Source organism: Mus caroli, unplaced genomic scaffold, assembly GCF_978045245.1.
Source record: "Mus caroli unplaced genomic scaffold, Mus_caroli_1 scaffold_1, whole genome shotgun sequence".
NCBI classification, from domain to species: Eukaryota; Metazoa; Chordata; class Mammalia; order Rodentia; family Muridae; genus Mus; species Mus caroli.
This window is the reverse complement of record NW_028227256.1, coordinates 129659089-129683525: the sequence shown is the minus strand read 5'-3', so window position 1 is coordinate 129683525 and position 24437 is coordinate 129659089. Positions and strand designations below refer to the sequence as shown.

The following is a 24437-nucleotide window of genomic DNA, read 5'->3' as shown; positions in this document are numbered from 1 at the left end:
AGAAAGGAGACCCTTAGGGGGCTTTGGGTTGGGAGGGGCTGGGAAATGGGAACCAAGGCAGAAAGGAGCCCCTAGCCAGCAAGGGAGGGATGTTGGAAACCTCTCTGGGCATGAGAGGCAGAGGCAGGCAGATTTCTATGAGTTGCCTTGGTCATGACATCTGTTCACAGCAGTAAACCCCCAACTAAGACACCATTGATAAATTATAGTATCCTTCCTATACTTTAGATTATTAGCACATATATGTGTGTCTAGTGTGAACACAGTTAGACGGGATTAGCACACGTATGTGTGTACAGTGTACACAGCAAGGTGGGACACAGAGCGGCTGTGTGGAGTTTGCATCGACGTTTATGTAGGGTCCAGGACACTCACGTTGCTAGGCTTGTTGAGCAAGTGTCTTACTGGGTAAAACAAATGAAACGTTTAAATGTACTTCTGAGGAGAAAGTCAGGACAGCTTGATGATCCTGCTATGCTGCCAATCATAATTATTAACCTAAAATGCGTATGTAGTGGACATACTTACACTGCTTGGACACTACATTTTCTGCAAATTTCTGTGACTATTCTAAGTCTTTTGTTTTCTGACTTTTGTTTTGATCCCTCTCTAACCAAGTTACAAACTCATAGGGAATCAACAAGCACTTTCAAACTAGCTTTTTAAAAACAATTTACTCTTTCTTTTTTTTTTTTAGGTTTATTTATTTTAAAACATTTATTTATTTATTTATTATATGTAAGTACACTGTAGCTGTCTTTCAGACACTCCAGAAGAGGGTGTTAAGTCTCGTTACTGATGGTTGTGAGCCACCACGTGGCTGCTGGGATTTGAACTCAGGACCTTTGAAAGAGCAGTCAGTGCTCTTACCCACTGAGCCATCTCACCAGCCATTACTCTTGTTTCTTATTTTCCTTTCACAACTCGTAGGCAAGGCTAAGTTGGAACTCCCCCAGGATGAGAACAGCTGTCAGTGATGGTAAGGCTGCAGCTAGGGTCAGACCATCAGACAGGAATCATGTCTGGAGAGCAGGAACAATAGAGAATGATTGACAATTTACTGGAAGACGACTTTACTATGAATACTTCCGCCCCTCACCCCCTGAATAGCCCTGTTTTGACCTAGAGGTCATGTCAATATCCTGAGGATGAACTGGGGGGGGGGCACGTGTGTCACAGGAACCCCCTTCTTACTCTTTCCAATATGGCCACAGTGGACAGATCTCCCCGCCCTGCCTTTTGCCACCACTATCCCTTCAATCGGCGCCCCAGAACAGTGGCCAAGCTCAGCCCGTTAGGCCTGCCGAATCAGGGCTTTTGCCCAGAAGCTTTGGTTACAAGCTGACGACGGTAAGAATGTCCACTGTGGTACACTGGGGCACCGAAACACACATCCCATGCTTTTACCTGAACACTTGCACATCCACCGATCTTTAATAATGATAGCTCTGTTTCTCAAATGTCGTTTATTAAAAAATACAATTCCAGAGAAAGTAGAAGATAAAGGAGCGTGGGAAGTGGGTACAGTACATAGACCTCTTTAAGTCAGACATAAAGGGTCAAAAGAAAATGAGCTGCAGGCAAAAATCCAGCAGCTCGTCTATGGTCCAAACATCTGGAAGGTTCCATTGCTTTCCCGCTCTACTCTCCTGCCTTCAGCAGGCTGCTTTATCCTTGGCATTTTAAAATTATGTTATCTGTGTGTATGTGTATGTGTGTGCACATGTTGTGTAGTGCATATGGAGAACAACAACAACAACAAAAAAACAACTTGTAGGAGTTGGTTGTCTCCCACCATCTTGAAGGTCTCAGTGATCAAACTTAAGTTGACTGGGCAAGTCCTGAGCCACCTCACTGGCCTGTCATTTTAAATTAAGGAGAAAATGGATGGGGCAACTCATGTCTGTAATCTTAGCACCTGCAAGTTGGAAAGGCAAGTAGGTCAGGAGCTTAAGACTATCCTTATCTACATAGGAGTTTGAGGCCAACCTGGGCTACATGATACCCTCTCTCATAAAAAAAAAATTAAAAACCAGAAGCAAAATAAACAACAACAAAACAAACACCTTTCTTGTTTCCATGTGGCTTCAACGGAGCTTTTCTCTCTCCAGTAATGGGGTCACAGAGAAACTGTTTGCCTTGTCCTTGCTAACTCTTCATTTAAAAGTTAGTTCCTGTATAGAGGCAGAGGCAGGCAGAGCTCTATGAGTTCAAGGCCAGCCTGCTCTACATAGTGAGACACTGTCTTACAAAAAAATACATAAAAAGTTAAACAGAGTCCCTAGCTGTTACCTTTAAGACGAGACAACTCTTTGGAAACCCAAGAGTGAGAAGGGTGAGAAAGGAAGAACGCAAGGTGGACTGGAGATGCAGCTTGGTGGTACAGTGCGGGGCTTGCCTGGCACTCAAAGGGCCCTGGGTTTGATCCCTAGCACCACATAAGGAAGCCAAATAAGCCAGGAGGTGGTGGCGGCAAATGTCTTTAATCCCAACACTTGGGAGGCAGAGGCAGATGGACCTCTGTGTTCCAAGGCAACCAGAGCTACACAGAGAAACCCTGTCTTGAGAGAAGGAAGGAAGGAAGGAAGGAAGGAAGGAAGGAAGGAAGGAAGGAAGGAAGGAAGGAAGGTAGGTAGGTAGGTGGGGGTTGAAATAATCTTTTGTTTGTTTTCCAAAGAAGAAGCTGCTCCAATCCAGCCAGGAAAATATCCAGAAGAAACAACTGCATTGACCAGGGCTCACTCTTTCCAGCCCCCTCTGCTATGGGTTGAGCATCTCTTTGTCTATGCCCTATACAGCTTTGTGACCCTACAGAATGAAGCTCTTTTTAAAGTGTGACAGAAACAGGGTTTGAAGAGAAAGTAGTAGACGGTCTCAGGGGACATTTCCCAGGAGCTGCAGCAAATGGCACGACGTGCCTGCCCTACAGGCGTGGCTAGAGCTGAGGGGTAGCAGCATTTTATCCCATCAAACAAGATGGGGCACAGAAGCACCCCAGTGCATTCTCCAGGATGGGGCGACCCATAGCGGGCTGAGAGAACACAGGGGTAGAGGGGACAGGAAGGTGCCTGAGCCGAGTCCAAGCAGCGGGGAAAGAGGAGAGGAAACACTTTGCCTTAAAGAGCACAGGTCCCTGAATCTAGGTCCTTGGTGGACCCCTACAATGGAAGGCCCTTCCTTACACGTGTAGTTTTCACGATGCCCTCCTTTGGAGGCAAAATTGGATGGCCCAGAGTGGGCGTCAGTCCGGCTGTCAGTTAGTCCTCCCCGCCCCTCCCCAGTATGCCCGAGAGAGGGAGGGCTTTATTGAGGACCCACCGGGGCCCTCCCCAATATTTCCTATAGCTAGAAAACAAACCCCAAAAAATCCTGGAGAAAAAGTCCAATAAGAACTCTCATCATACAAAACACCAAACCAAAACAAACAAAACAAAAAACAAAAAACAAATAGTCTTTCTCTTTTGCCTTCCGAGGCATGGCAGGCCCCTCTCACACAAAGCTTCCTGTCCCAGTTAGGACAACATTACTATTTCATTTTTTAAAAATAAAAATAAAATATCCACCCACCCTCCCTTTCTAAGTGCTACTTCATATAGCCCGCACTCCACATACCCCAAAGCAGGCATTGCTCCCTTGACACAAGGTAAACATAAAACTCTGCTGCAAGCCCACAGCTTCCAGGGGGGGCTGTTCAGCACAACCCACCCCAGTGCAGTCTGCGGAGGAAGGGGCAGTGGATAGCGCTTGACTCTTCCAGCCCCCTCACGGAGGTCAGGTCCACGTGGACCATGCGTGGGGAAGGCCACCGAGGGTTCTGCTCCTTCCTAGCAAAGGAGTTAGGTGGGGGAGAGGCTTCTCTTCCAGCTCCGGGCCGCAGCCGCAGGTCTGGGCCAGGAGTGGGTTCATTAGGTTCCGTGACCTCGAGAGCCCAGTCCAAACCAGCCAGTCTTCTCCTGGGCCAGGTCCAGCTCCCGAAGGCGGATGTGCACCTCCCCGAGAAGCAGGTTCTCCCAAAATCCTTGCTCACTCAGCACACTCAACTGTAGCTCCCGCTGCTGCAGGTCTCCCTTGGGGATCCCATCATACACCAGCTGCAAGCATGGGCATTGGGAAGAGAGGGGAGCTGTGAGACACAGGGAACTCAGAAAGCAAGCGATGTTCCAGTCCCTAGGGTAACATGTAGCCCGGGCCGGCCTGGAACTCACAGCAATCCTGCCCGTGCCTCTCAAATGATGGGATTATATTTATTGGAGTTTCTGATCATCTTCCATATAGGGCAGCAGGCTCCCCCTCCTATTATTAGGGCCCAAGTCCCATCTGGGGAATTGCAACCCTAAGGGTTTAAAAGCTGTCATCATAAAAGGAAAGGGGCAGGTATAAATACATGGGGGCTGGATAAGCAGATCAGCGCTTAAGAGTGCTTGCTGTTGGGGCTGGAGGGATGGCTCAGAGGTTAAGAGCACTGACTGCTTTCCCAGAGGTCCTGAGTTCAATTCCCAGCAACCACATGGTGACTCACAACCATCTGTAATGGGATCAGATGTCCTCTTCTGGTGTGTCTGAAAACAGCTATGGTGTACTCACATAAACTAAATAGATAAATCTTTGAAAAAAAAAAATGCTTGCTGTCTCAAAATTCGAAACTGCCTGTAACTCCAGTGGATCAGATTCGATCTTCTGGCAATCATGGGCACATTTATTAAAAAGAAAAAGAAAAAGCACAGTTCATATCACAATTGCCAAGGCCGTCACTGAGCAGAAGGCAGCAATGAACAAGTGTGACTAACTTATAAGAAGGGACAGCTGGTTGCCAGGTGTCCTGTGGCACCCCCCTCTAGAGGCCCAGCATGCAGGAGGAGCAGGAATTTGAGGCCAGCCTTGGTTACCCATGGAGCTTGAGTCTCGAAAACCCAAATAAATAAATCATCCAAAAAGCGGCTTGCGACCCTGCCTACCCTGCACACCCCCATTTTCCACACACCATCTCATTGTAGGTAGGGTTGCAGGTTTTCCGGGCCACCTTGGTTTTCCTCTTTGTGGTTTTCTGAGGGTCAGGAAGGAGGTAAATCTTTACATAGGGGTCAGGGTCGTTGCCATCCTGGAGCGGTTGCTACAATGGAACGCAAACAGAAGTTGAAGGGTCCAGACAGCATCTTCCACTTTCCAATCGTCCCTGAGGCTACACTCTGGTCTAGATTATATCTTGCTCCCCCTCTGGCATTTTGTGGTACGTACCTAATCTTTCTGTCTGATTCCCAGCTCATTACACTCTGATAAAAACACCTACTGTGATTACATTGAATAGATAGATTTAGTTTTCAGTTTCAGTTTTTCAAGACAGGGTCTCTCTCTACATAGCTCTGGCTGTCCTGGAGCTAACTATACAGACTAGGCTTGACACAGAGAATGTCTCTCTGCCTCCCAAATTCTGGGATTAAAGAAATGAATGCGGGGCTGGTGAGATGGCTCAGTGGGTAAGAGCACCCGACTGCTCTTCCGAAGGTCCAGAGTTCAAATCCCAGCAACCACATGGTGGCTCACAACCATCCGCAACGAGATCTGGCGCCCTCTTCTGGAGTGTCTGAAGACAGCTACAGTGTACTCATGTATAATAAATAAATAAATCTTAAAAAAAAAAAAAAAAAGAAATGAATGCATCATGTGCCTGGCTTGTACTACCTGGCCTGTACTACAGTTGCAAATGAGCCATCGGGTCTCTCAGGCATCTTTTCTCCATGATTAACTTGTCAATTGGTCCCTTGAAGCCCTCAGAGATAGAGACACGAGTCAGAGAGCAGAGGCTGTCTGCTCAAGGCCAGGTAACTACTGATTCGCTTTGATTGACTAGGTTCAGTTTTTCTTTGTTTTCTAAGCCCCAGAGTAAGCCATATAAGATGCTGCACATTGGGCTGGTGAGATGGCTCAGTGGGTAAGAGCACCCGACTGCTCTTCCGAAGGTCCGAAGTTCAAATCCCAGCAACCACATGGTGGCTCACAACCATCCATAATGAGATCTGACTCCCTCTTCTGGAGTGTCTGAAGACAGCTACAGTGTACTTACATATAATAAAAATAAATAAATCTTTAAAAAAAAAAAAGATGCTGCACATCACAAATGATGTGCCCTCCCATGATGCTGTTAGAACCTGGTACTGCCTTGCCTCTGCCTGGAGGAAGTGCAAGGGCTGCCCTGTCTACAATCACCTGTCTACATGTATCTATTACTACAGCCAGGTAGGAAGCCCCCTAGGTCTCTCCTTTATAAAACTATAATCACCACCACAACAGTACTTACTACTCAGAAAGGCAAGAGCTTCCCATGTATTACTTCATCCCCACAGCAACCCTTGGAAGAGGCACCAATATCATCTTAAAAAGAGGCTCTCAGTACCCAGGACACTGCCACAGACCACAGCAAGCAAGCAGCTGTGCCTAAATTGCCTGGTTAGCCGCAGGCCTGGCGTGGGCAGCCTGCGGTGGAGGCTCAATAAATTTCTGTGGTCACTCTCATTATCCAGGGGCGGAGAAGGACTGATTCGTCCAAAAACTACCAACAGAAAGATCAAGGACCACAGGAGAGCTGTGCCTGCACTTACCAGGCCCCGAATATGCATCACCATGATGAAGAGCTTGTTGTTTTTGTAGGAAATAGACAGCTTCACCTCCCCACCGACCTTCCCAACCGGCCGGGCCCACGTCCCATCTGCAGAAATAAAGGAAACAGAAGTCTATAGGCCAGGAGTGCCCCTGGTTGGTGCCAGGCAGACATTTCTTTTTTTTTTTTTTTTTTTTTTTTGGTTTTTCGAGACAGGGTTTCTCTGTGTAGCCCTGGCTGTCCTGGCACTCACTTTGTAGACCAGGCTGGCCTCGAACTCAGAAATCCGCCTGCCTCTGCCTCCCAAGTGCTGGGATTAAAGGCGTGGGCCACCACGCCCGGCTCAGGCAGACATTTCTACTTCCTTCCTGAAGCCCTGCCCGGCCTGTCAGGTTTCTGATACTCAGGTGCTCTAGAATGCAATGTGGGATTGGGTAGGGATGAGTGTACCCTATCGGATAGGGTCATCACTACCTGAATAGCCGTCCCCAAGGGAACCCAACCGTAGAGCTGTGGACACCACAGCCTGGATGGAAAACCTGAGTCCTGGGCCAAGTAACCAACTGAACAGGAAAGAGGGTTGCCAAAGAGGTGGGGCTATGGTTTGGCAGGACTGCCACCAGGAAGGTGCTGTGCCACCAGGAAGGTGCTGTACCTGAGGACTTCGGAGCTGGGCTGGGGCCTGAAGCCTTCTCATCTCGGGGTAGGGGGTGGAAGAAAGTATACACCAGATCACACTGGAACAGACCAGAAAATCGGGCCACTCTTCAGTAAGACATGACCCAGGAAGGGTTAATCTTATTTACACACACACACAGACACAGACACACTTTTTTTTAAAGAAAAAAAAATAGCCGATGGTTGGATGGGCAGGGGAGCCAATTCGTATACTCTCAGCACTCAAAATGTAAAGGGTAGATTGTTATAAGTTCCAGGTTAGCCTAGTCTGCAAAGTGAGTTCTAGGCTAACCTGAGCTAAAGAGCAAGACCCCAAGCTGGACTGTGGTGGTGGCACAGGACTAATCCTAGCATCTAGGAAGCAGAGGCAGGTAGATCGAGGCCAGGCTGGTCTACAGAGTGAGTTCCGGGACAGCCAGGCCTCCCCAGAGAAACTCCGTCTCCAAAAATAAAAACTAGGAAACCTCATCTCAAAAGACAAAACAGACAAAGATAAGTAAATAAAAACATCCAGGCCACTTTGGGCCAAAAGCAGTCTACAGTACTGCACTTCTCTCTTCCCTATTTCCCCATTAACAGGCATGCACGGCTGGGGCGGGAGAAATCCCTGAGTTAGTTTGGGGCTGAAACACAAGCCTTTCTCTGGAGAATGTTTCTAACTAAGAAATGAAAGCAAAACCAAACAAAACCTAGGTCTGAGGCTAGACCCACCACAAACCAAACCTAGGTCTGAGGCTAGACCCACCATACACTGTGCTCTCTCATCTGCGGTAGAGCCAGGCACTGGTCATTCCTCAGCGTACAGACCCCTCATGTCTTCCCTAGGACTCAGACCTACTCCTCTCACACCCCACACCCACTCACTCACCTCAGCCACCTCGGGGGTTGCATGAATCAGGTGCCAGATGTAACCATTTAAGTCCTCCTTCCTCCTCTCAGCCACTGCCTCTCCCCGGGAGCGGCCAATCACAAACCGGCTGGGGAAGCTAGTGTGTGAGGCAGAAAACAGACATAGGGACACCAGTGAGTCTGAAGGCTTAGACATTCCATTTGTATCTCTAGTTACCTTGCTTCCCTGACTCCGACTAGACTCCCCAGTCTGTGCTCACATCTGTGCCTGGGTTGATCCAGCTCTATCTCTTTCTCTGTACACACACACACACACACACACACACACACACACACACCGGAAGCCAGGCCCCGAACTCTTTCCATCTTGCAAAACTGAGGCAGCACACTTGTTATACCTTGGCCACCAATTCTACATTCCGTCCCTAAGACTCCTGATTACTCTGGGGGACTCCAATAAACAGAATCATTTTCTGCCTGGCGTCTTTCATTTAGGCGCATGATGTAGCTATCAAAGGTCCTTTCCTTTCAATTATATATACATATTATATTATTATATATTAATTTCAATTATATATTATATGTTATTATATATTGCTATACTATAAATCATCATATATACATTGTATTATATATATTATATATACACAATACATTCTTTTGATATGTTATAAACCTCGAGTCACGTTCAGATCACCTAGTGCCCTGCTTTCAGCTCAGATGGCTTGCTTTCTGGCTGGTGCCCCCACGCTTTGTTTTCCAAGACTAGGGCAAGGCAGTTGGGATGTCTGGAGATACGAGCCAGCAGGGGGCGCTCCTGTTACCAAGCCCAACACCAGGCTGACAGATTCTCAGTTTGAAATGGTTCTTTCTCAAACAGCAGTCCTGCTATCACCCCCCACCCCAAACCTTTCAGCTCTGGCAGGACTGGGGGTGGGGTGGGGCTACCTGGGCAGGAAGGAAGAAGGGAAGAGCAGGCGCAGCTTATTGTGCAGTTCCTGGAACTCCTCGAATGTCCTCTGGATGTATGTCGCCTCGTGAGCATTCTCTCGCATCACCTTCACCACATATACCTGCAAAGGCCAAACTCAGAGTACTCCTGCCTGGCCCGCTACCAACTAGAGGGGAGTAGGAGTGCATGTGTTTGTGGGTGTGTGGGGTGTGTGTTACATGCCCGAAGGAAAGTCTCTAGTGGAGGTAAGAGGGTAGGCAGCACACAGGCAGGAACCTAAAAGCAGAGACTTCCTACCTGTGTCTCACCGGACACATGACTCACAGAATTACCAACCAGTTCAGCGCTCTGAGCCTACTTTAATGCAGGTCACATCAGCGAGGGAACTGGTCTGTCTGGGTTTACTCCCAGTGCAATGGCCTCAGTCAACTCCAGGGCCCACTGTGCAGGTGTGGAGGAAGAGTTAACTCTAAGAAGGCCGGTGGACAGGGAGCAACAGAGGGTCAGAGAGGAGAAACACTTACATAGCCCTTGCTGGGGTGGAAGATCTTCTCATGTCGGCAGAGGAAGACATCTCGGATGCGGCCAGAGCTCTTGAGAGTGTGTGTCCGGGGAGCGAAGGAGAGGGTCAGCCGGTCATCTGAGCCTGTGAACTTCATCTGAGCCAGGTTATGGATGAAAAAGTTGAGTTTCGTGGCTACGCTGCCCAGGCTGGACTCAATCAACCTGTTTGAGCATGGGAAACAGGGGATGCAGCCAGGGACCCAACCTGCCTTTGCCTTGACAGCTGCCCAAGCAGATATTGTAAATCCTGAGATTTCTTTTTTCTTTGAGGGAGGGGGACAGGATCTCACTGTGTAGCCTAGCTTCAAATTCATGGTGATCCTCCTGCCTCAACTTAAGTACCAGGATGACAGATGTGTGCTACCAAGCCCAGCCCTGAGTCCTAAAACAACCACCAGATCGAATTATCTTCCCAATGTAATAGTCTCAGAGCACCTGATTGACGCAATCACCTCATGTAGTTTATGTCTGTGAATCCTGAGTTCCTGTCCTTCCTGCCAAGGGACGAGGGAAACTTGGGACAGCACATGCCCACCTAGTACTATCAAATGGAATTCAAGGACCACACTAGGCACTGCTCAAAAACACTAAATTCTATGTGAGGTCTGGTGAAAGAGCCAGAGTCTGACCAAAAGAACGATTATAAACCTGATGTGGAGGTTCACCCCTTTAATCCCAGCAGAGGCAGGTGGATCTCAGAGTTCCTTCAAGACTAGCCTAGTTTTCAGAACAGGTTCCAGGACAGCCAGGGCTACACAGAAAAACTAAAACTAAAACCTTTTAATAAAATACAGCTTCCACCCTGACTCCTAGACAAAGTCTCTGGTTGGGACCTGGTAAAGAGACAAATAAGAGACAGGCAGTGGTGGCGCATGCCTTCAATCCCAGCACTTGGGAGGCAGAGGCAGACAGATCTCTGAGTCTGGGGCCATCCTGTTCTATAGAGTGAATTCCAGGACAGCCTGGGCTACTTATACATATTGGCCTCAGAATTCAGTCAGGAACAAAGTGGTTACCAAGGCAAAAATGGAGATAGCAGATCAAAGCCCTGGCCTTAACGTTTAGGCTAAGCCTGTCTCACTGCCCAGCCTGTTCCTGCCAAACTGGCAGGCTATGGACTACTTAGGTGGCAGTACTGGTTTGTGCTGCGTGTTACCTTGTGAAGTAGGTGGTGGCATTGGCCTCTGTGTCCTGAGGTCTCAGGGCATCATACACATACTTGAGGTCCTCCAGGTCTGAGAGCTCGGGGATTCCACAGGACAGCATCTGGAAGAGGAAAGGAGAGCACCCGGTAACAGCAGCCCAGCATCGCTTCCTCTCTGCCATAGGCCAGGGTTTTCTATACAAGCTGCCTGATTGGGGTTATAGGCAGATGCTGTGGCAGAGGGCCACAGAAATGGAGGGGCCAAAGTAAGAGGTCAGGCCCCACTGTCCCAGGGTCCTCTGGATGCCCTTAGGGAAGAAGTGGAGCTCCAGGAATCCTCTGGAACAACCCAGGGCAGCCTTGAAGATGGAGCCAGGTAATAAGAAAGAGGGCTCACAAAGAGATGGAGTTTCTCACCAGGCCTAGAAGGTTGAGGAAGAGGTGGGTGTGCTTGCGAATGAGGTTGTAGGCTTGGCAGCAAAGGTCAACAAAATCATGGAAGCGGCTGGAAGGCTTGTCACCCCCGTTGATGACATACGCCATGTCTGAGGTGAAGACAAATGGGGCACGGTCCCTGGGCCAAGGGGACACACAGGGTAGACGGTCAAAATGGAGAAGGGAGGTCACCTTGTAAGCTCCATCAATCGAGGTCTGCTTTCCTTCCCCTCACCATGTGTTCCGACCTGGGATCTAGTAGTACCTTCTCCCAGCTCCCCACTGGCTTGAAGCTTCCCATTGCTTTGCTTGGTCCCCAGTGAGGAAGAAGAGCCAATCTTTGCACTGCGCAAACTCGAGCTCCTTACCAGTCTTCTGGTCTCCAGAGCTGCTCAGCCCAGGGTCAGTGCCCTGAGGCCCAGCTGCTCCAGTCTCTGTCTTGTGTCCCAGCCCTGAACCACTCTGGCCCTCCACACAGGAAGCCACTTACCTCTTGATGTTACCAAACATCTGTGCATGACCCAGGAAGCGACCAAAATCTATATGGAACATGTGGCCCGTGGTCTTTAGCATGATGTTGTCATTGTGTCTGTCACAGATGCCCAAGATGTATGTAGCTACACAGCAGCCAGCACAAGAGTAGATGAAGTTCTCCACAGCCTGTGTAAGCGGAGGCAAGGTGGTGGAGCCACAGCCAGCTCTGACCTTCTTCTCTCGTGTGAACTCCAACGGCACCTGGCACCTGCCTGCTTACCTTCATCATATACCAAAGCATACACTTGTTTTTTTTTTTTTCTTTCGGGGGGGGGGGGCGGGATTGAGTCAAGGTTTTTCTGTGTAGCCCTGGCTGTCCTGGAACTCACTCCGTAGACCAGGCTGACCTCGAACTCAGAAATCCGCCTGCCTCTGCCTCCCAAGTGCTGGGATTAAAGGCGTGCGCCACCACTGCATGGCCAAAGCACACACTTATGTACAGAGAAATGACCTCCGGTTTTTGGTTTTTTTTTTTTTTTGAAGTAGGAGATGGAAGGTTTATATGTCTATACATACCCTTCAACTGAATTTGGTTTTTGTTTTTTTTTTGGCTGGAGAGACAGTGGACACAAGCAAATCCAGACAGGAAGACCTTAGTGGACAGAAAGGCTGATGCCTAAAACCTTTCCCACAGGTCATGAGAACCCTGACTTAAGAGTGGCTACTCAGCCGGGCGTGGTGGCGCACGCCTTTAATCCCAGCACTCGGGAGGCAGAGGCAGGTGGATTTCTGAGTTCGAAGCCAGCCTGGTCTACAAAGTGAGTTCCAGGACAGCCAGGACTATACAGAGAAACCCTGTCTCGAAAAAAAAAGAAAAAAAAGAAAAAAAAAAAAAAAGAAAAAAAAACAAAAAAACAAAAAACAAAAAACAAAAAAAAGAGTGGCTACTCAATAGCAAGCAGAACTAAAGGCACCTGAGCCTTCTTCATCCACCCGTCTTCCTGCCCCAAATAACACTCCACTCCCAGAGTGCTCGATGCCAGCTAAATGCTTACCTAATTAAAATCACCCCACTCCAGAGAAGAGCTGAGGCAGCTTCACACTTCCTGCAGTATTTTGCACTTGAAAATCAGATCTCTCTATTTGGTAAAATGTGTTGGGGATATTTTGGGGGCTCGTGGAGTGGGAGGGGCTGGGGTAAGAGCATTTGTGTCATAAGCACGAAGATCTGAGTTTGAATCCGCAGTAACAATGTTAAAAACAACAACAAAATAAACAAAACAAAAAAGCCAGGTATGGCCATGTGTGCCTATAACCCCAGTGTGGTAGGACAGAGACAGACAGCATCAGGGAGCTCACTGGCCTGCCAGCCTAGCCGAAACAGCAGGCTTCCAGCTCATCAACAGACCCTATCCGCAGACAGTAAAGTCCGATGACAGTGGAAGACACCTGATGAGCTGCTATGGCCTGTACACCCATGGGTGTGTGCACTAACTCACTCATGTTCACACACACAAAGGAGGAGGGAGCCAGGCATGGTGCCATCTGGGAGGCCGAGACAGGCCTCTTTGAGTTTGAGGGCCAGCTTGGTCTACAGAATGAGTTCCAGGCCAGCCAGCGCTACATAATGAGACTCTGTCTCAAAAAGCCAGACATCGCCGGGCGTGGTGGCGCACGCCTTTAATCCCAGCACTCGGGAGGCAGAGGCAGGCGAATTTCTGAGTTTGAGGCCAGCCTGGTCTACAGAGTGAGTTCCAGGACAGCCAGGGCTACACAGAGAAACCCTGTCTCAAAAAACCAAAAAAATAAATAAATAAATAAATAAATAAATAAATAAAATAAAAAATTAAAAAAAGAAGAAGAAGAAGAAAAAAAAAAAAAGCCAGACATCGTAGAACTCAGCTTCTGTACGGGAAAGATCATTTCTTTTTTTTTTTTTTTTTTGGTTTTTCGAGACAGGGTTTCTCTGTATAGCCCTGGCTGTCCTGGAACTCACTTTGTAGACCAGGCTGGCCTCGAACTCAGAAATCCGCCTGCCTCTGCCTCCCGAGTGCTGGGATTAAAGGCGTGCGCCACCACGCCCGGCTGAAAGATCATTTCTTAAAAAGAAAAAAAAAAAATCTATGAATGAAAGGAAACCACTTGAATAGGAACATAGCCTATCCAATCCCAGCCCTGACTTACCATCTCTAGTAACCTGCCCGTCACAGGCATTCTTTATAGATAAAGTCTCTGGAAGGTCACAAAAATGCTGTATGAATGGCCGCCAGTAAGGACTACACTCTCTTCCCACCTCCCTGAGCCTCGATTCACGTACAGTCCTCCTCCTTACTGGAGGGTCTCACTAATACAATGTGGATTCTGTATACTCAATATAGTCAAGTTCTTTTCTTCTGCGCATTACCATAAGAAACCACTAGTACCGCGTCTCACTCTTGTAATCCCAGCATTCAGGAGGCTGAGGCTGGAGAAGCATGAATTCCAGGCCTGCTTGAGCTATGCGACAGAGCAAGGTCCCATCTCAAAAAACCAAAAGGGGGTTAAAAACTAAAAAAGTTAGCTTCCAGTTATGTGTGTGCTTGTTGGAGACACGTCCACATTTATTATGCCTTGCTAGGACACTGGCATGCAGTCATTACAATTCTGACACCTAGCACGGGGCTCGAGATGGGAAGCATTCGGCACCTGGAAAACACGTTAGTATAAATAGCATATGGGTCTAAAGGAGGGCACGCAGACTCAGTAGCAGTCCTCTCCAGAGGTACTATGTTGAGTGGTACAATATAGAAGGAACAGTTTTTAAGGCTGAGAAAAAAAGGAAATAGCTTTCTAGGCAAAGGGTACTATTGTATAAACACATGCCCGTATCCTCTACTCTTGAGCCTGGGCAAACAAGGGCATGAGGCTGGGGCAGGCCAGGCTGGGTTCAGGACTCATCTGGTGGAGCCTCTGAAGAGTCTAGAGCGAGTGTGACATGAATGGCCCTGGACTTGAAAAGTCCCCGAAAGCAGGCGGAGGAGCCATGAGGAAGCTGGTGGCTTTGGTTTGGGGGGGGACTACATTTACTGATAGGAAACACAGAAAGCAGGTCCCAGGAGGCAAGGGGAGACCAGAAGCTCAGCTTTGCTGTGGACTGACCATGGATCACAGCAGGCCACCAAGGCCCTACCACACCTGGAGGCTCACTTTCTTCCTGTAGCCCGGGCTAGCCAAGCCTCTTTCCTCTCATGTTAGTCTCACCAATAGCCACCACCTTGGCTTCTAGTTATGGCCTTGTACAATGGTCCCACTCCTTGGAGCAAGGGGCTGGATTAAAATGACAGCCAAAGTCTCTTGCTGCCATCTTGAATTCTCCTCAGCATCACTAAAACCCCCTGAGAGTTCGAGGGCAACTGGCCTGGATCCACAGTTAGGACAGACATATAGTCAAGCTCTCAAAAGCTGCCCCCTCCCCGGATAAGACCCGAGGAAAGTTTGTCTGACCAATATCAAAGAATAGTGTTAATTTACCATAGCCATCTGACCCACCTACACAAAGCATAGGTTCTCAAAGAGCACACCCTTCCCCCAGCCAAGCTGAGCTGGCTCATCTGTGCACATGCAGGTCCAGTGGTGGGAGCAGAGCCACATGTCACAGTCAGGCACACAGCCTCAGCTCTTGGGCTTCTGAGTCAATCTTACCTTTTCATATTCATCCTCCCCAGGGTTGTGTTTTTGTAGCCAGTCGGCCAGGGGACGGTCCTTGAAGGAGCCTGTCACCCCATGTTCCACCTGGATCTTGCGCAGTGTCTCTGCATTGGGTATCATCTCGACCATTCCTGAGAGAGAAGGGGTCTGGCTTAGGCTCCAGAACAGAGGGAAGAAGTCTACTACAGAACAGTGGGAAGGCTTCCCATGAGCTAAGTTCCAGGGCTTTGGACAAAGTCTGCTATTTATTAGGAGGGATACACCATGAGGGACAATGGGCAGAAGACCATGCCTACATCACATAGTCTAGACCCGCTTCATGCTTCCACAGTTCACAATGTTTCCTGTTCTCCCCCCACCCCAACCCTTTTGAATTTTACTATGGAACTCTTAAATATATACAGAGCCAAAACGAAGGTGGTATTGTTTTTGTTTTTTTAAATCAATGCTCATGTGACCGCCACTCAGCTTCAATAATCATGAGCACTTAGCGAATCTCATATCACCCTCCATTACCTAGCTAGCTTCCTATTTCTTGCTGCTCTAGCTGGAGTACCACAAAGCAAGACAGGGTCTCACTCTGTCACCTAAGCTGGCCTCGAACTTCTGATCCTGCACCTCAGCTGAGAACTGGGATCATATGCGTGTTGTCACCACCCTCTGCTCTGGACGTGCCATCTCGGGCATGAATACTTTTAAGTGTAACCAACAAGTACACAATACCATGTATGTGTCATATCAAAAAAGAAAAACAAAAAAAAAAAACAAAAAACAAAACCAACAGCAGTCCTTGAAGCCAGCCGATTTTCAAATTTCTTACAGCCATCTCAAAACTACAATTGGTTTGTTCGATCGAGATCCAAAGTCCACAGAGGTTGCTATGCCTCCGACTCTGTTTTGTTTTGCAACAGTCTCTCCCTTACTTTCTTTTTTCAAGTCACCCCCACATCTTCTCATGGAATAACCCTGCCCTTCTATTCTCCATTGTTTACGTTGGGAAACAGGCAGAAGGCAGAGAGGGAAGGGATGCCCTGCCCCAGCTCCCCACTGACCTTTTCCTCGACCAGTGGAGAAGCAGCGGAAAATGACCATGCGCATGTCCAGCCCCTCCTGCACCCAGATCTTGCTCATGATGCGAATCATCTGCAGGGTGAGCATGTCCTGACGAAGATCATCCCCACACTGGATAAGGAAGAGGAGCGATTAAAAGCCACTTCCACGCCCTCCCGCAGCCTCCCAGACCCCTCAGCACCCCAAACTCTGTGGCAGGGAGAAGCTGCCGTTCTCCAGCTTTGCACCACTCACCAGTTGACCGGGCCCACTCGAGGTCAAGGAACAAGAGAAGGGACACTGATCCCTGATGTTTGTCCCTTGTTGTGCGCACCCCCTCCAACATTCCTGTATCCCCATTATGGTTCCTTTTCTGCATGAAACTCCTCTGATCACTAACCCTGTTGGTCTGAGACATGGTCTCTCTGTGCAGCTCAGGCTGGTCTTAACCAGCAATCTTCCTGCCTTGGCCTGTGAGTGCTAAATTACAGGTATGGACCCTCATGTCTGGTTCACCAGACCTTTTAAAAACGAGAATGTTTATACTGGATCAGGAATTAGCTGTGGTACACAGCACATGTGCACTATAAGATCTGAGTCACAGAGTATATTTATTTTACTTTTTGAGTGCTAGAAATTGAACCAAGAGCTGGGTGAATGCTAAGCATATGTTCTGTTTTTGAGCCCCAGGTAGGTGCTGCCTGCCTGTCCCCCTATACTGTATACTCTGTGCTGCTGCCCCACTGTAGCATATACTCTGTCCTGCCTGCCCCCCTACACCATATACTCTGGCACTGCCATTTGCTTCTTTCCCACCACCATGGAGAAGTCAGTCAGAAGGAAGAACGTGAGGTTCATCTAGGCTAACCAGTACCTCATATACATTCTCCAGCACCCAGCCACATCCTCTACTAGAATATGGGCATCACCTTACCCATGGCATTGTGGGAGTAGCCCCACCTCCCAGAAAGTGCCTCCATATTCTGAGCTATGGATTGCCTCTCTTTCTCCTAATAGTGCTGGGGCCATGCAGAATTTATCAAAATCCCCCTTTACCTGCTAGTCTTTCCTACATTAAAAAGTAGCATAAGCGGACTGCAGATGTGGTTCAGAGGGAGAACTGTTGCCTACTGTGTTCAAGGCACCGAGCACAATCCCCACCAATGGGGATGGGGGTGGAGGAAGATGGAGGAGGAGGGGGAAGAGGAAGAGGAGGAAGGGAGGGAGGAGGAGAAGGAGGAAGAGGAGGAAGGGGAAGGAGAGGATAGGAATGGTCCAGGCCTTTCCTGCCAGTCCTGAGTATTCTCTTCTCTCCCTGTTTTCATCCCCACCAGGCATGAGTAAGTAAGGTATTGGTCTTGCTTCCTTTATTGAAACAGTGTCTCATTATCTTGCCCAGCTTGGCTTGGAAGTCATTGCATAGCCCAGGCTTGCCTCCTGGCAAATCCCTCTGCCTCAACCTAAGCACTGAGATTTCAGGCATGTGCCGCCAAGCCTGCTGAGTAAAGCACTCTCACCTTGAAGATGACTCTGATGTTCTCGCCCAGCGGATCCACATTTTGGAAGGCAAGCTTCAGGGGCACTGCGTTGGAATTGAAGTAGGAGCAGTCCTGTACGGCAGAGAGGGCAAGCGACCAATGTCAGCGTGTTCCACAGCCAGGAAGGCAAACCCCCTCTTCACGCTGAACCAGCACGCTGTCTGCCCTCTTGTTGCTGATGCACCTAGGATGTGTTCATTGAGTCTCCCAGATTTCCCAGGAACTCAAAGTCCCTTACCTCAATCCCCTCATCTTGGCTTAGGTGGTTAGAACCGGTGGCTCTACCATGTGATTGTCCACCCCTTCCCATCACTCTGTATGCAAATCTCATGTCCTACATGTTCATAACACTACTGTCTTTGAGTTGTGAGGATAGAATGCAACAACCAACAAAAAGACCCTCGCTGGACAGTGAGTCGAGGCATATGGCCACGAGCTGCCATCCTCGCCACCTTCCCCAGCTTCATCCTCAGCACCGGCAGGGAGACCGAGCCTCTGACCCAGTTCCTCTGCCCTGCACACAGTTACAGTTGTCAAGCCAAGCCCACGCATAGTTAAGCTGGGAAGAAGTCAAGTGTTTGCCCTCCTCTCCTAAGACAGGGTAAGGAGGCCCTCACCACCCTCAAGTCTTTGAAGTTCTACATCTAGGAGCGACTCACCCTGGGCACGATGCCCTTCACCAGGAGACTGGGACTGAGCGGCAGACGGCACGAACCATTGAGGGCAAAGAATTGCTTCACCTCCTCCAAGCCCATTCGAAGGATGCCCTTCAGAGGGAGTGGGGGAAAAGCAGGGGTGAGGTGAGAGGCCCTGAGGCTCCACTCAGAGCCAGGTGTCTCCCAGAGGAAGGTACCTAGTCCTGTGCCTAAGTAACAGGGACAACTTCTGAGAAACTCTTGGGAAGCACAATCACCCACTTGGGTCCCAGACTTGTTCAGTGCACAAAAGCACACCTGAGTGTCTCGAGAGGCAAGCATAAGAAGCAGGCATAGGGGGCTGGTGAGATGGCCCGACTGCTCTTCCAAAGGTCCTGAGTTCAAATCCCAGCAACCACATGGTGGCTCACAACCATCCATAACAAGATCTGACTCCCTCTTCTGGTGTGTCTGAAGACAGCTACAGTGTACTTACATATAATTTAAAAAAAAAAAAAAAGCAGTCATAGGATGGAGGGCAAGAATATCCCAAGGGGTTAAAATCTATCCTATCTGGGCTTTGCTTAGAAACGCTGACAACCCAGACGTACACATGGAAACCTCTCAAGTTTTAAATGTCAGAAATCAGAAGCACTGGTGGTATGGCACAGTGTCCCTTTCTGTGACACAGTTCCCCACAAAGAAGTGACTGAATCCTAGCCCACACCTGTTGAATGTGTCTATGCAATAGACAGCATATACAAGTATGTCTAACCTTTAAGGCTAAGTCAAAACCAAGCCAAACAAAGCACATTCATGAGCTGTGGCCAGCTTGGGGACTATCTGCTTAGGCCTGCAGGTCACAGCCACCTCTTTCTAGTTTCTATACGGGACGCTTTCAAGGTGTAAAACTCCTGGTTACACAAGCCTCAGTTAGAAACAGGGACAGGGAGAGCCAGCCTTGCCCACTCACCTGGCGTGCGGATGGGGTGGCCTCTCGGACCTGCTGGGCCAGTTTGGCCAGGGTGTTGACAAGCCAGCACTGGCGGTTAAACTCCTCCCTCAGTCCCTTGCCACAGCAGCACAGCAGGGCTGCTAGCAGGTATTGGTAGCGGATGCTGAACTGAGAGTCCTTGAGGCTATCCTTCAGTAACCTGCAAGGCAGAGCAGGAGGGGGTCAAGCTACTCACTACCCATGGCATGGAGCTAGGGAAGAAAGGGTCATATCCTACCTCAATTCAGAAAGCTCCCCCACGCTTCAGGGTAAAATATAGTTTGAATATCTACCCTGTCTTTGAGCTGAAGCCCCTCTGCAGCTCGCCTTACCTTTATACTTCTACCACGGGTAGGTAGGGAAGGGGGGAATCTAGATGACACTCCCAGAGTTATATGGAGGTGAATTGAGACCTGCCCTGAGGAAAGATACTAGACCAAGGCCACAGGGTAGATGAGCGACATCCTGGAGCCTGATCTCGTAGCTCCTCACTTAGCCTGCCACAGGGAAGAGAGTCTTGGCCTAAGAATGCTTGTCTACCTCCTTTCTTTCTTCCCATGGATTTACCAGAAGAAGTAGTGGGTCACTCTCAGGTCAGAGATGGCTCGCTTCAGGAGAAAGCGCACCAAGGGGCTATCCAGGTAGCACTCATACTTCAGGGCCTGTCCAGAAGAAAGCAAACACGAGGCTTTATTCACCACACTGACTAGTGTCCCAGGGGGCTTGGCTTCCGAGGTCAGATGTAACATGGGAGCTGTGCGGCCTCACACCTGGACTAGCTGGGGCAGGTAGTCCAGCAGCTCAGCATCTGAGAGGGAGCCGATCCACTGCACGGCCATCCGCCGCACCTCCTGGTCCGGGAAGCTGCAAAAGAGGTTAGAGCCTTGACAGTCCTCAGATGTGAGCCCACGAAACCTCATGCCTGGGTGTCAGAGGCACAGAGCAGGAAATGTCATTTCGCCCCCAAGATCTGCATCTCTCCTGGAGGGCAGTTCTTAGGGATGGTTCTTCCCCATGGACAGAGTCTCCCTGAGGCAGCCGGGAACAGGGTAATGACCTTTCTCACTCCTTGAACACTGAAGAGAAAATTGAAAAAAAAACAAAAACAAAAACAAAAAACCCAACAGCAAAGTGTTCCACTCCATCCCCAAAGCTCTTCCTAACTGTGTTAGGAATTCAAGGAGCCCTTGAGTGGGTGGAGCAGGTTTTCTGGGTAACATCCTCTAATACAAAGCCTGCCAGGCAAGCAATTGAGAACTGTGGGGTTTTATATAAGCCAATAGACAGCCCGGGAAATGACTTTCTCGGGGATTAGCAAAGATGTAGCCTCAAAAAGTCTCATCAGCAGGTACAATTTAATTACTGAGATGGCAAGAAATAGACCAGGAAGCCTAGGTACAATCTAGAAAAGACAGCTGAGGAGTCTCAGAGTAGGAGCCTTGTGACCCTAAGAACTCTTCAGGAGAAGGAAGAGGGATAAAGATTTGGGCTCTATAAAGGGAGAGCATTTGTTAAATCTTTGGATGAATGTGGGTATTCTTAATATGTAAATTTTGCCTAAAAAAAATAAGGAACCCTGAGTTCTATTAGTAATGTGCATGCTACTAGAGCATGGTGGTGTAAATCTCTAATTCCAGCACTCATGAGGCAGAGTCAGGCAGCTCTCTATGGGTTCAAGGTCAGGGCCAGTCTCGAGTTCCAGGCCAGGTAGGGCTACATATTGAGACTCTGTCTCAAAAACAAAATCATCTGGGTTTTTTGTTTGTTTGTTTGGTTGGTTGGTTTGTTTTGTTTCAAAGATTTGTTTATTTATTATATGTAAGTAAAACATATACTCATATTTATTTATATGTAAGTAAAACATATAGTCACTGACTAAACATATAGTAGCTGACTTCAGAAACCACAGAAGAAGGCATCAGATCTCATTACGGATGGTTGTGAACCACCATGTGGTTTCTGGGATTTGAACTCACAGCTTTTGGGAGAGCAGTCAGTGCTCTTTACTGCTGAGCCATCTCTCTAGCCCTGTTTTATTTCAAAATAGGGCTTCTCTGTGTAGCCCTGGCTGTCCTGAAACTTGCTCTGTAGACCAGGCTGACCTCAAACTCACAGAGATCCACCTGCCTCTAACTCCTGAGTGCTGGGATTAAAGGCTTGATCCACCACCGCCCAGTCAAAATTGTTTGTTTAACAAAAAGTTTCTACCGAAGTATGTACAACAGTTGAACTCTGTGTGGCGGGTGGATAGGCCAGCACTTGCACCTTGTGACATGTGCAGATGAAAAGCTAATGGTGAGCTCTATGTGACGTGCACCTGGGGATACAGACAGTGTTACAAGATTAGGGGGAAATGAGACAAAGGAAAAAGGGAGAGTAGGAAAGCCCAGTGCTGTCACATCTGCGACTCTGCTTTCCCTGAGCTGGCCTGTCAGTAATGGCAATGCTGGAGCCGGGACAAGAAAGAGCTACAACTCACGTGGCATGCAGGAGTCCCAGGGCATCCTGGTGGTTCATGTGAGTCCACTGTTGCAGGAGAGCATAGATGTCCGGCAGGCAAGCCCACTCCCAGCTGGGTGCACTGGCGAGCACCAGGGGGAGTGAGCTCACCTCAGTGTGGCAGTAATAGCGTTTCTCCCACAGCTGCTTCTTGTCGGCATCCGTGAGCCTACGTGAGAGCGAGTGGCAGAGTGAGCCAGGGTGCACAGAACTGCTGTTCTGAGGGAACTGACCCACTCGCTACCATTCAGCGGCTTCCCAACGTCACCACACATTATTACAGAAGGGGCTTGGTAACTTCTGGAGACTAGCTCCCACACCGATGCCAGATGAGTCAGAATGTCTACAGAACCTAAACATTTGGGGTTTTTTTGATTTTTTTTTTTTTAATGATCACAAATGATTGCAGGTTTGGAGAACAGGACCCACATCTCACCTCTGACCCAATCTCAGGGACATTTCTCAGACTGAGGTCAACAATACCAGACCAGGGGATGCCCCGATGGTACTACTTCCAAGTAGAGCCACTAGAGGGCAGTAGGCAACACCTGTCAGGGTTTGGTCAACTGTTGAGGCCTCTTGGGATCTCTCTTCGCTTTATAGGGTCTGTAGCTAATTGGGACTCGCCTGAGATCAGGTGTCTAATGGAAGACTAGAGCTGAGGGCTAATGAAATGAGGGGTGAGGAGAGGGCTGGGGGGCAGGGAGGTCTGCCTCGCTTGTTCCCTGACCCAGCATATGAACAGGGCTCTGCTGGGCCCAGAGAAGTGGCTAGGAAGATCGAGAGCCCTGACTCTCCTCACTCACCCCTCCCCTCTCCAGTCCTGGTAGACACAGCAGCTCCAAGGATGAGATCAGCCTCGTCTCCTTTGCTCCTGAGAGCTGCCAGCTTGCCAAGACACCTGATCCTTTTTGGAATGTGACAAGGCCAGAAAAATGCAAAAGGCCTTTGGTGTGGAGGAAGGGGCAGGAGGAGGTGAGAGCAGGGAAGAGAAAGCAGCAGCCAGCTGCCCCACCAGAACCAGGGGGTGTATCTGGGTTAGTGTCAGGTCAGTCACTAGTGTGGTACCGGACTTTCTGGGATCCTATCTCCTGACCTGCTCTATGCACTTTCCCTAGTGTCCACTAGAGAAAGTTCTGGAGGCTGCCACCATTGTCAAGTGGTCGCAATGATTCTTTAAGCACAAATGGTACAGCCTAGATGCTGGGAGGTAAGAGGTCAGGCAGACACAGACAGACAGCGGGAAGCCTGCGCTACATAGGGAGGTGTCCTGGGCCTCACCAGTATAGGGACTCCTTCTGCGTAATGTCTTTAAGTTTGCGCTGGTCCTCCTCCCGGAGACTGCCAAACTCATAGCGGGGGCTGAACTTGTCTCCAGGGGGGCTGGTGAACTTGATGTCAAAGGCCGAGCTGGGGAAGTCAATCTTGGGATAGGATCAGAGACACAGATGCAGCAGCAAGGAGGAAGGAGGCAGTGTGAGTGAAGGCACTTCCTGGGCCCCGGCTGCTCTCTCACAGGCTGCTGCTCCTGCCTCTAGCCTCCCCTTCCCTGAGGTAAAATAACCCTGATGTCTGTGGTGATCCCCAAAATCCCAGCTGTAACTTTCAGCAAAGACTGAAAGGCAACCATAAGAAGGCTAGTGTGGTGGGTCATGCCAATAATCCTAGTACTCGGAAAGACTGAGGCAGGAGCATTGCTGCAAATTTGAGGTCAGCCCAATCTACACAGTAAGTTCCAGGCCAGTCAGCAATCATAGAGAGGCCCTGTTTCAATCAAATCTTCCCCACAAAAAAAAAAAAAAAAAAAAAAAAGGAAACATGGGCTGGGTTAACTCTCCGAGAGTTTGAGGCTAGTCTGGACTACAAAGCAACTTCCAAGACAGCCAGGACTGTTACATAGAGGAACCCTGTCTCAAAATAAATAAATAAATAAATAAATAAATAAACAATGGGAAGGTAGGGAAAGGCCGAGTTGAGATGCTTAAGGAAGACAGGAGAGGCCCCACTTCAAAACCCTGAATGGCACTGACAGGGCAAGCCACTGAGAGTAGCCAGGCTGAAGCTGGGGACCTCCTCCTGTGGTCACGGAGGCATCGTAGCCGGTCTGGATCTGGGAGCACACCGTGAGTGAAGGCTCTATTAACTCTAGGGCCTGTGATCATCTGCTCTAAGCCACCAAAACATCCATCCTCCTAAAGTGGGCATCAGAGCTGAACAATCCGGTTCTCCAAGGGGCTCTGCTCTCTCACTTAGCACCAGACCCGTACTGGGCAGAGCCAAAGGCAAAACCATCTGCTAATGGAGTTGTATTCTGGATCTTTCTTCTTCACTGTCTGTTGGTTT

The 24437-nt window shown here is 49.0% G+C and overlaps 1 protein-coding gene across 2 annotated transcripts in view; it reads right to left on the bottom strand.

The window, feature by feature from the left end:
* Positions 1-782: 782 nt before the first annotated feature.
* The window catches only part of Pik3c2b (phosphatidylinositol-4-phosphate 3-kinase catalytic subunit type 2 beta), a 63429-nt gene continuing 39774 nt past the window's right edge, over positions 783-24437 (bottom strand). For both annotated transcript variants that reach the window (XM_085841102.1, XM_085841104.1), the window contains 19 exons: positions 23376-23518; positions 22075-22263; positions 20366-20459; positions 20163-20257; positions 19575-19755; positions 18626-18733; positions 17946-18038; positions 16431-16560; positions 15373-15509; positions 11708-11877; positions 11200-11356; positions 10795-10904; positions 9599-9800; positions 9071-9195; positions 8142-8259; positions 7251-7332; positions 6597-6703; positions 4982-5110; positions 783-4091 (listed from right to left, as the gene is read on the bottom strand). In XM_085841102.1, the coding sequence (XP_085697228.1) occupies positions 3906-4091; positions 4982-5110; positions 6597-6703; positions 7251-7332; positions 8142-8259; positions 9071-9195; positions 9599-9800; positions 10795-10904; positions 11200-11356; positions 11708-11877; positions 15373-15509; positions 16431-16560; positions 17946-18038; positions 18626-18733; positions 19575-19755; positions 20163-20257; positions 20366-20459; positions 22075-22263; positions 23376-23518 (2556 nt within the window). In that variant the 3' untranslated portion in view covers positions 783-3905. The remainder of the gene's footprint in view (positions 4092-4981; positions 5111-6596; positions 6704-7250; positions 7333-8141; positions 8260-9070; positions 9196-9598; positions 9801-10794; positions 10905-11199; positions 11357-11707; positions 11878-15372; positions 15510-16430; positions 16561-17945; positions 18039-18625; positions 18734-19574; positions 19756-20162; positions 20258-20365; positions 20460-22074; positions 22264-23375; positions 23519-24437) is intronic.